General features: G+C 36.6%; 1 protein-coding gene across 2 annotated transcripts in view; it reads left to right on the top strand.

Moving 5' to 3' along the window:
- gmppaa (GDP-mannose pyrophosphorylase Aa) overlaps window positions 1-3,268 on the top strand; it is a 10,484-nt gene extending 7,216 nt beyond the window's left edge. For both annotated transcript variants that reach the window (XM_014020093.1, XM_014020095.1), the window contains one exon: window positions 2,779-3,268. In XM_014020093.1, coding sequence (XP_013875547.1) covers window positions 2,779-2,879 — 101 coding nt within the window. In that variant the 3' untranslated portion in view covers window positions 2,880-3,268. The remainder of the gene's footprint in view (window positions 1-2,778) is intronic.
- The last annotated feature ends 8,369 nt before the right edge of the window (window positions 3,269-11,637 follow it).

Below are 11,637 nucleotides of genomic sequence, written 5' to 3'. Positions count from 1 at the left end.
GGATATAACTCGCTCACACAGAGGACCTATCCACGTCATCATTTACCCAGAATGCTTTGTGTGTAAATAAAATGGATCCGTCCGTGTTAAAATATATTTTTAAAAATTTACAAAACTAAACACAGTATTTTTACAGTCTTTATTTTAGAGTTAAAATATATGTTTATCAAATGCAGTCTGTTACAACTAATCAAGGATCCCTTTAACAAAGTACACAATAATTGCTAAATTATTATTTTTTTGTTCTAAATCTATTAAAGCATAACATAACTCTGGAAGAGACATTTCTGTTAGAGTACATCAAATACAACATCCCAGGGGTGTTAAATGTAGGTTTTAGAGAGTATGTGTCAGGCTGTTTGCAAACAAACGTCCACCAAGCGTAACCTTGTTCATTGTTATTGTCCATGGGTGGCATATTTCATCCTGCAGAAGATGATTTAGTGGAATGTGTCCTCCCTGTGAAAACTAATCAGCCTCTGAGTCGGTTACATCATCTGTGAGGTCACTATAGGCGCCTGCAAAATGGAGCATGTGGAACAGCTGCTCCTCCATTTCTTAAATGTGGGGGGTGCAAACTGACAGTACATTTTCTCTCACATTTTTTGACGTAATCACCATTAGAATCAACAAACACATGCAAACTAAAAAGTTACAAACAAAAAAAGAACCCCCCCCCCTTCAGCTATGAGTTGGTTCAGTCCAAATCAGTTATGCCAGTAGGAAAAAATGAAACAACAAAGCACTTTAAAGTGTTTTGTGCTATATCTATTTTTTCTGACTAAAGCTTTGAGTSCTATCACTATTTAGGAGCACAAGATATCCACAAGTTCATAAAAAGTGATAATTGACCATAATGTCTGTAAGATGCTGCCTTTATCTCGGATGTTTCTTAACAAGGACTCCACCCGCAAGCAGCCAGATGCTTTGCTTAAACCCCAAAGACAGAATTAAAAAATAATAGAAGCTGTCCCCAAAAAAACAGTTTGCACCTCACCTGAACTTACCTGAATCAACCCTGAACTCACCTGGGTCCTCAGAGCTGCTGGCMGGTTTCACGACTGGATGGATGCTGCTAAAGAAGCAGACAGCCGCTTCAAGAAGCAAAGTGTTGTTGATTTATTTACAAATGTTCTTAGATATGACAAACTAAAGGATATTTGCGAGAGATGCTTTTTGTTTTTGGTTGCTCAGATCAGCACGTCTCCAGAGGAATGCTGGAATCAGTCTTCAGCTTGTATGAGTGTAGCATAATAATTTAACAGGGGCTCATCGGCCATCTGTCAGACTCTTTACTGTGGTTCTAATCCTGCCATGATTGGTCACTCAGAATTCTGCTCCGTTTATATTATCCTTGTGTTACCATCCTTAAATTTTCTCTTCTTGAAGGAAAAACAAATCTACAGATTAAGCAACCTAAACACAGTTTTAGATTATAAATGATTTATGATTGTGATCTTTGTCTTTAAGCCTTTTTTAAAAATTTTGCTGACAAACTACTGAAGCTTCGTACGTCTTTATTTCTATGATGGAGTATTAGGGCCATACAGCAAGATTTTGTATTTATTTATTACAAGAATAAAGTAATAAAATTACAATATTAAAGTTGTAACATTACAAGAATAAAGTTGTAATATTACGTGAATAAAAGTCGTAAATTATGAGAATGAAAGTTGTAATATTACGAGAATAAAGGTGGTAATATTACGAGAATAAAGGTGGTAATATTACGAGAATAAAGGTGGTAATATTACGAGAATAAAGGTGGTAATATTACGAGATAAAAGTAATAAAATTACAACATTAAAGTTGCAACATTACAAGAGTAAAGTCATAATATTACGTGAATAAAAGTCGTCGTAAATTACGAGAATAAAATTTGTAATATTACGAGAATAAAGGTGGTAATACTGTATTACGAGAATAAAGTAATAAAATAACATTAAAGTTGTAACATTACAAGAATAAAGTCGAATGAGAATAAAGTCAATATTACGTGAACAAGTTGTAAATTACAAGAATAAAAGTCATATTACGAGAATAACGGTGGTAATATTACGAGAATAAAGTCATAATATAACCTTTACATGCAAAAGCAGTTTTATCACTTCAATAAAATGAGAAATGTTGAGCTACTTGTGAAGTAGTTCTTAAATATCTGTTAAAAGAAATAATGTTTTTGCACATTAGCATCAGTAGCAGGACTTAGAAACGATAACGCAAACAATTATAAACTGAAGCCATTAATGGATGCATTGTTAGATTTAGTCGTCACCTAATTTGGATGAAAGCATACAGTATTACACTAACAGTGACCCATAATTTATTGCAAACTAGCTACTTTATAAACACAGAGACATGCATGGTTGTTCAYAGAAGGTGTGAGGAAAATGACGAGGGAATGAATAAAAATCAGGAACGGAAAATGGACACGTTACGTTGTCATGATTATGACTTTATTCTCGTAATATTATGACTTTAATCTCGTAAATCCCCAAGGGAAAGTATTTAAAGAAAAAGAATCTCATAGTGTGGCTCTAATACTCCGTCGAAGTTTTCTGTCCAGTGCAACAGGTTTATTGTTTGGATGTTTTTGCTTTAGAAATGCTGAATCCCATTTTGTTTTTAGATTTTGTTCTCATTATTTTGCTTCAAAAATGTCAGATGTAAATACATTTCACCTAATTTGTAAAGGAAGAGTTAAAACATCTAAAGRATAACTTTGTCTTTTGTGTCGTTACCCACACCAACTTAATTGATCTTTTTTTATGCCTGCAGGTTGTAACGTCACCATTCCCTCTGAGGTGATCATACTGAACTCTATTGTGCTCCCACACAAAGACCTGAACCGCGGCTTCAAAAACCAGATTATTCTTTAGTTCATGCCACTTCGGCCTCTTTGACACCAATGATGAAGAACTCTGCTGGCTCTGTTTGAAAGTTACTGTACATAAGATGTCCAAAAATGATATAAAGCCTTGATTAAATAGTTTTGAAAGATAAATTTTATATATTTGTCCTCAAGCCTTGATGCAACACTGGGCTTGAACAACATTAGAAGGAGGCCGATCATGCATGATGATTCACCTTGAGAAGTGCTGTCATGCCAGAGGTTTTTATTGGTTTTTTTATCAACTTAACCCAACTGTAAAATGACTTGAGACACGAGCGTTTGCAGACAGCTGTGTTCTGCTTCTGAAGGTCATCTCCACTTGTTACTTAAACATGAGAAGAGTAATTATTGAAAAAAATAAAAACCAAAACATGACTGCTGGTAATTTTCAGGCGTGATTATTCCTGCCCGGCTTTGATTGAAAGCTTTTCTGTCGCTTCGTTGTTAGTCTCATAAAACTGAATGCCATCAAAATAAATCAGCAGGTTTAGATTTAGCCTGCAATCAAGTAATGTTGCCTTTTTAAAATGTGAACTTACTCAGCCCCCCACCTCCCAAGGACCTGCATACCTAAATTGTGCATTTGCAATCACTGGAGAAGTCGTTTCAATTTATTTATACAGCTTCCTAACATTTACTTATTAAACCCTCGAGCACTCCTGATCACTTCAGTACTTTTGTTTAAATTAKTGCAACAAGAGCGTCTATTAAGGAGGGATGTTAATTGTAATACTGGAACAGCTGCATGCCATGTTTTATTCATGTCTCTCCTTGGCATAATGTACATTTTGGTCGGCGTTTGTTTGGGATTTATAATTGTAACTTTGTGGATTCAGTGCCGGATCTCGCCTTGCGGCCCTCGTCACTGCATTTTCATCCATTTTTTTTGATACGTTTCCACAAGAACAGGGCAAAAACATGAATGCTCTTAAAATTAAAAGGCAATTGTAAATGTAATTAGATCAAATGGACTTCTCGCCATTGATGTGCAAAAAGAGCTGCTTATAGTGGGAGTAGTTCCAAATGTATTCACAGATCTTTTATCGGGTTGCTAAAAAAAACAAAAAAAAAATTGCGGAGAATTGCGTTTTTGTTTTCTTGGGGAAACTTTGTGTTCACCTCTGAGCAGAAAGTTCACAAACGAACTGAGAAGAATGAAATTATTAAATAAAAAATATGAGCTTTGGGAGGGTAGATGGAGGTATTATAATAATTTATGGCTGCTGCATCTTCAGCCACCAACCTGCTGTTTTACATCATATTAAAGCTACACACAGATAGTTTAAATTCATGCTCTTACTATGAAATGAAGACGGTTTCCTATTCTCCATCTTGTACCCAGAATGCATTGCTTCAGTTCTCCAATAAACTTTTTAAAACTACTAATATATTACATGATTTCTTATCAAAATCCTATCATAAACATAAGAAAATGACCAGGAAGCAGCAGAACTATCAATCCACAAAATGTTTTTTTTTAACATGAGCCAAAAGTGTGTTTCAACAAATCACCTCCCCAAACACAACTAACTTCTTAAGTCGGCAGTCTAACATTGCAGGAAAGGAAAACTGTTGGTGTCACATTACAAAATATAAAAGTTGTGCCACAAATGGCGGGAGGGGGTCTTAAAGTTTTGGCGACTAAGACAATTTTTTTTAGGTTTTGTTGCTTGTATCTTTTGAAAACTACAAGTTGTAGCCTAGTCTTTTTTTTATCCAATAAGGTCATCTTATGCCTCATCTTCATTATTATTTTTAAATTAGTATCATTTACAGCAACATTTAATGCCTCCATAAAACTGCTGCAAAAGTAGAGCTTGATTAGATATTAACTTAGTTCCATTAAAACAACACTTTGTGTTTTATAGAAAGTACAAATGTACGCCACTGAGCCAAACAAAGTACCTCTCTTTCCCCAGATGCTCTCCTAGGTGTCTTCTGTGAAGTCTTTCCTCAGACATCATGGAAAGAAGATCAAACGCTGCACGCTGCCTCGGCTGCAGTGCTTCTGTAAGAAAGTGGATCAAGGATTTGATTGTTTAAATGTTTTTCATGCGAAATTCGTATAACCGCACTGCTGTAAATGTTTTCCGTTGTAGGTTTCCTTAAAGTGGTTTTAAATCCTTAATTAGGCGTCTGCTTCAACACAAGTTTGTAAAAAACAAATATACTTTGATAGTGTTTTGTTTTATTTAATTAAATAAAGAAATTAGTTTTACGTACATACAATTGTAAGCAAATAAGATGCACATTAACTTACATTAGCTCTAAACAGAACCAAATATGAGAACTGAACTGTGGGTAATGTGGGGCTTCAACAACAAAAAAGTGGTTCTGGTGCATTTATTTAAATTTATTTAAAAAGTCTGAACAATTGCTCAAACTTATTATTACAAGAATGTTGGCATTGCAATGTAAAATTTGACAAACTTTCATATTTGAACAGAACAAATTAAAAGACGATAAATTTCAACATATGTTTTAAGTAAGTGATCTTATCATTACAGCTGTTTGGTCCAGAACAGTCAAAAAACTCTTGTATTTTAGTGGATAACAAAAAGTGTCTGCAGCTGATAAAAACTGAAACTAAACCTTGTTTTTTTATTTGCTCCCAGCCACGTGTCTGCAGATTGACTTTTCCACTTGAGAAGTTAGCATGTCTGGACTCTGAATGGATGATAAGAACGACTAACAAAAGCTTTAAAAAGTGACAAATGAGCTGTCGGGAAGAAACTGACATCTCCCACTGCTCAAATTCACAAGGTACAGAGAACGGAGAAAAAAAAAAACGTTACTGTCATGCATCACCAGTAAAAGCTAATCTTTTGCTAAACTGCACTTTGAAGCATCCAAACGTGCCRGTCCTCCTCAGATGTGTAAAGCAGGTGTTTCTGATATCCAGATGTGATGAAACTAACGTTGCTGCTTTTTACGAATTTTATTTCAACTCAGTTATTCTCACAGTTAATAAAGTTATATTTGTTACAAATATAATAACGTAACGCTATGAACATAAGGCCTTGATTATTTTATTGTCTTTGAAATAAAATACCTAACATCACATATTTCCAAGATTTTACTGGACTATGAAAGTAGCTAATTATAATTTTGGAAGAAAAAAAATCCCCAGTAGGATTTCAAAAATAATGTGTTTTTACACCACTTGTAAAACCTTTGTAAACCTTGGCAAATTCATGACAGAGAGTCTTTAGTCCGAATCCTTGGTCTGAAAACTGTATTAGTTCCACTTCTCAGCAGACTGAACCTGCCTGAACTCCTCTTCTCTCTCTGGAAAAAAACCTCTTTAGACTGAGATTAAACACATCGCCTGAAATGAAGAGGAACTCAGTAAAAACGCCCCCCCCCCACTCCCACACACACACACACACACACACACACACCCACACCAATAAAAAAAAAAAAAAAAAAAAAATTATCAGTTCCTCCTTGCATCACAAAATGGAGCAATAAATGTGGAAACTGTGCTGCATTTTATCAAGTTGACATCAAGAAAGAGAGTAGAAACCAGGAAGCTAAACACTGGRAAAAAAAATGGATGACACTTTGCATCATTTCTACAGTATTTTGATGTGCCAACACTTGTGGCCCTAATTAACCGATGGAGACTTCTAAAATATAATTGGGGAAATAATTGGAGCAACAGACCAGAAATTRGACACAGCTGCTGGGAAGCCAGCAGAGCACCAGTGTCTGGGTCTGTCCTCGGGTCAAGAAACGCTCAGAAAGTTCACTTTTCTGTTTGTAGTGTGCAGCTTTGAAATCTAAAATCACAGATGAAGAACAAAAAAAAAAAGACATCTGTTAACTTCTGGTCTCCTGTCAATGAACTCCTTTTAGGTTGCTTTGCTTTTATTAAAGAAAATATTTACGGATATTTGGTTGCACCTAAAAAATACCTTCATATTTGTTGCAGACATTAGGTGTGTGAGCAATATGACTGGATGATTTAAATTTGACTAAATGTTAATGCAAACTGGTACATACTGAGTACTTAATAGTTACAAATTATGTATCTACTGGGATATGGTTGTATTATGAAAAGAATTGTTACCCTGCACTTACCGGGTACTTGTAATGTACCATGTAAGCATTAGGGATGTACCTGGTAAGTACCTAACTGGAATTTTACCAAATACAAGTACCAGAGTGACGAGTGACTTCATAAGACTGCCTGGYCCCCATAGATACAAGGTGTAAAACCACATACCTTACAGAATACATATTAGTATGTAGGTATGTATCRGKCTGCTTTATGTATTGCTACCATCTTTGCTTTTTCAACAACACATTGGATTGTGTATATTTTGATGCTCAAAATCAATCTTTAGAATGATACAAAAACATGAGGGTATACATATATGTCCAGGTAACCACAGAGACTTTGGAGAGAAGAAGAGCAACGCAGCCATGCAGCCAAGCAAAGCCTGAATAAAACGGGGCTGGAAAGCTCCTTGATTTATRCAGTTAGGTAGATGGACCAAATGTATCCTCCTGCAGTATTTATTAGACATGCGGACCATCACTCTGCTTTCTGAATGCAAAAGTGGAGGGTGGACAGAGCGCTTCGCATAACATTGCATAATTCAAGGCTGTGACATACTAATGGAGGATGGCAATGTGATTATTTGCATCATTTCCATAAGATCATAATGTTGCACATTCGCTGCATTTGAGATTAAAGCAGCGGAGCAGTGCCCTGTGCTGCAGGGGCTTTGGGGTGTTTGCCTCTGCTGTGCTGGCAGCCACTGGCAGACGGCTCCAGCATTAAAATAGTCTTATGTTTATTGATGTCTTGACAAAGTCAAGCTATGTTCACTTAAATATCAGCGTTCCTCCAGMTGAATTAAATGCCTAGCATTTCCTCAAGGAATGTGTGTCGCCTGCCACCTTGGCAGAGTTTTGGATTATTTTATGCTGAGAAAAGATGCCGTCAGACATTCAACGTCATGCTRTGAAGCCATGAGATGTCATGCTGAAAGTACAGCRGGTAAAATAMKTATTGAACAAATGAAATTTTCACCAGATGTYGGTAACAACCCAAGTGATTCAAACRTACAAAGAAATCAAACCATAAATGTCCAGAAATGAAGTTATTTGTAATAATGTGGAATGGCACAGGGAAAAAGTATTGAACACACTTACTGAAATTTATCTAATACTTTGTACAAAAGCCTTTGTTGTCAATGACAGCTTCAAGACGCCTCCTGTATGGAGAAACTAGTGGCATGCATTGCTCAGGTGTGATTTTGGCCCATTCTTCCTCAAACAGTCTTCAAATCTTGAAGGTTTCGTGGACCTCTTCTATGAACTCTGATCTTTAGTTCTTTCCATAGATTTTCTGTTGGATTCAGGTCAGGTGATTGGCTGGGCCATTCCAGCAGCTTTAGTTTCTTTCTCTGAAACCAACTGAGAGTTTCCTTGGCTTTGTGTTTGGGCTCATTGTCTTGCTGAAATGTCCAGCCATGTTTCATCTTCATCATCCTGGTAGATGGAAGCAGATTTTTATCAAGAATGTCTCTGTACATTTTTCCACTCATCCTTCCTTCAATTATTTGAAGTTTGCCAGTACCATATGCTGAAAAACAGCCCCACACCATGATGTTCCCACCTCCAAACTTCACTGTTGGTATGGTGATTTTGGGCTGATGTGCAGTGCCATTTGACCTCCAAACATGATGTGTATTCTGGCATCCAAACAGTTCAATGTTGGTCTCATCTGACCAGACTATATTCTCCCAGTATTWCACAGGCTTGTTTAAATGTTGTGCAGCAAACTTTAAAGGAGCTTCAACATGCTGTTTCTTCAGCAGTGGAGTCTTGCGTGGTGAGCGTGCATACAGGCCATGGTGGTTCAGTGCATTACTTATTGTTTTCTTTGAAACAAWCGTACCTGCTAATTCCAGGTCTTTCTGAAGCTCTCCACAAGTGGTCCTTGGCTCTTGGACAACTCTTCTGATAATTCTTTTCACTCCTCTGTCAGAAATCTTGCGAGGAGCACCTGGTCGTGGTCAGTTTATGGTGAAATAATGTTCTTTCCACTTCTGAATTATGGCCYCAACAGTGCTCACTGGAACCTTCAGAAGTTTAGACATTCTTCTGTAACTGATGCCATCATTATGCTTTGCAACAATAAGGTTGTGAAGGTCTTGAGAGAGCTCTTTACTTTTACCCATCATCAGATGGTTCTTGTGTGATACCTGGCCATCATTTGGGTCTTAACCAGCTGATATTAACTTGCACTGACAAGGGGCAGGCTTGCTTTCTAATTACTGAGAGAGTTCAGCTGGTGTCTTGGCTTTCCATGCCTTTTTACACCTCCCTTTCTTCATGTGTTCAATACTTTTTCCCTGTGCCATTCCACATTATTACAAATAACTTCATTTCTGGACATTTATGGTTTGATTTCTTTGTATGTATGGATCACTTGGGTTGTTACCAACATCTGGTGAATATTTCATGTCATTAGCACCTCTAGTAATATATTTACTGAGAAAATTGTTGACGTGTTCAATACTTATTTTACCCGCTGTATGTGTCGTAAATAGCTCAGCTACTACCACACTTACGTTCTATCTCCACATCTGTACACTTGATTGAGTTTTGGACATTTTTGTTTGTTAATGTTGATTAGCTGAGGCGGCTATCTTGAATTGGATTGACTTTAAAAATGAATCAGTTGTAGTTGTACATCCAGTGATTATTTCCAGAAATATTCATTAAAATCTATGCTACAGTTCATGAGATATTTTGCTAACAGACAAATTGACACAAATACGCACACAAGCATGGGCTAAAGCATCATTGCCCCATTGCTTTTGGTGTCAGGAAATAAACTAAATGCACAATGCTAAAACTAATAATACAAACATAAAAAAGATGAATTTATATGAAGTGAATGAAATTTCGAGCTTATAAGAGTGATTTAAGTTTGTCTCTGAAGTAACTTAAAATGCCCAACATCAGTTCAATTAGTGTGGCAGAGGCAAAGGTCAGATGAGTTACATGAATGAACAAAAATCTCTTTTTGTTTGATGTTTTTGCCTTTCCAGATTGAGCACTAAAATGTGCATTTCTGTTTCTTTCCAGTAGAGAGCACTGTGGGAATTTACTGGGGCCCACCACTGTGTGTCTGTGTGAATAAGACCACCGCAGAGATTACAGTGTGTGAGGAAAGCTGCGCACTGTTTGCTTGACTTTGTGGCACTCGGTAAATAATCTGCAGGGTAACATTTCAGGCTATTTTCTACTTCAAATGTCGCCTTTTACATTCGAGAGGCCGACAAAAGACTCAAAACTGTTTACAGCTCACTTTTATTGATCAAATCAAAAGCTGCAATTCATAAATCTAAAAAAAAACCCCATCAGTTTGAAATGCATTTGTGCAAAACAAAAAGCGTCAAAAACAGATGTCGGTGTTGTTACAGTCCAAATATATGGAAATCACTCGCAAGTTTTCTTCATAAAACTTTGAATAGACACTGTAACCCTGCCAACTGTGATGCAAATGAGAGCAGATACATCAGAGGAAACGAGTGATTTGAAATCTTGCAGGTGAATTCCCTCCAACCAATTTCCCCATCCAGCCTCTATAATCTTTTCCAACGAGAAATGGGCAGAGTTTTATTAGTGGCTGCTGCAGATCGTTTCTGTGGAGTAAAATGTAATATGTCTTTCTCACTATTTATCTTTCTGACCAACACGTTTGCTGCACAAAAACATRCAAACTCGCTGGCATTTGATTTATTTATGGACCTCCAATGAATCCAAGGGGAATCGAGTTTTTGCCCGTGTCTGTTAGCAAAATACTGAATGAAACACTCTGGAAGTAAAGCAAACACTAAAAGAGCTAGAATTTAGTCGATTTCACAAATATTGAGCTAAAATTTGGTGTGGTAGTAGCTGAGAGTCACACTCAACACATACTCTAATCACTAACAGTCTCACTGTAGCACTTAAGATTGGGAACATTATTTTCCAGGCTTGCTTTAACCCTCATCACGGCGGATGATATGCATTCATTTGAGGACTTGTAGGCTTTAAATTATTAACATTGTTGGCATCTTCCTAAGTCTTTTTTCCCATTAACGCTCTCCTGCTGTGATAAAAGAAATAAAWGTTCATTCTGTATTAAACCTCATGCTGAGGCTTGTTGATAAGGAAAAGTGTCGTGCTCTGAAGCTCGGCCGTTACTTTTCCTGCATTGAAAACAAACAAACAAAACTTGGTTTATAAAGCAGTAAATTATCAGAGGGCAGTAATAAGACGATTTTTTTGGCGCATTCATTTAAATGAATAGAAGTTTATCTGCGTAAAACATAATTTGTGACAAAACTGACAGTGCTGGTAATTGTCCTCTCCACTGGAATTACAGCAGCTCTTGAGAGGGAAAAAATATATTTGCTTTCACAAGTTTGATGATGCTGCATGTTAAAAGCAGGGGGAGGAGGAGGAGGAGGGGGTTGGCTGGAAGAGCCAAAACTAAAAAGTGGATCTCAGATAATTGGCAAGAAAAATGCACATCATGTTGGCAGTAATAATTTTGCATAATATTACCAAGAGAAAAACCTTAAGTTGTTTTATTATTTTTTTCATGAACAGACTTAAATTGGTTGCAGTACAACTTATTTACTGTATATATAATTACAAATATGGAGCAAAGTGTTTGCATGAGGATTTACTGAGCTGAGAGAATTACATTAAACTGACTATTTCCTCTCTAAATG

Source organism: Austrofundulus limnaeus, unplaced genomic scaffold, assembly GCF_001266775.1.
Source record: "Austrofundulus limnaeus strain Quisiro unplaced genomic scaffold, Austrofundulus_limnaeus-1.0 Scaffold240, whole genome shotgun sequence".
Lineage (NCBI taxonomy): Eukaryota > Metazoa > Chordata > Actinopteri > Cyprinodontiformes > Rivulidae > Austrofundulus > Austrofundulus limnaeus.
This window is presented reverse-complemented; position numbering and strand designations above follow the sequence as displayed.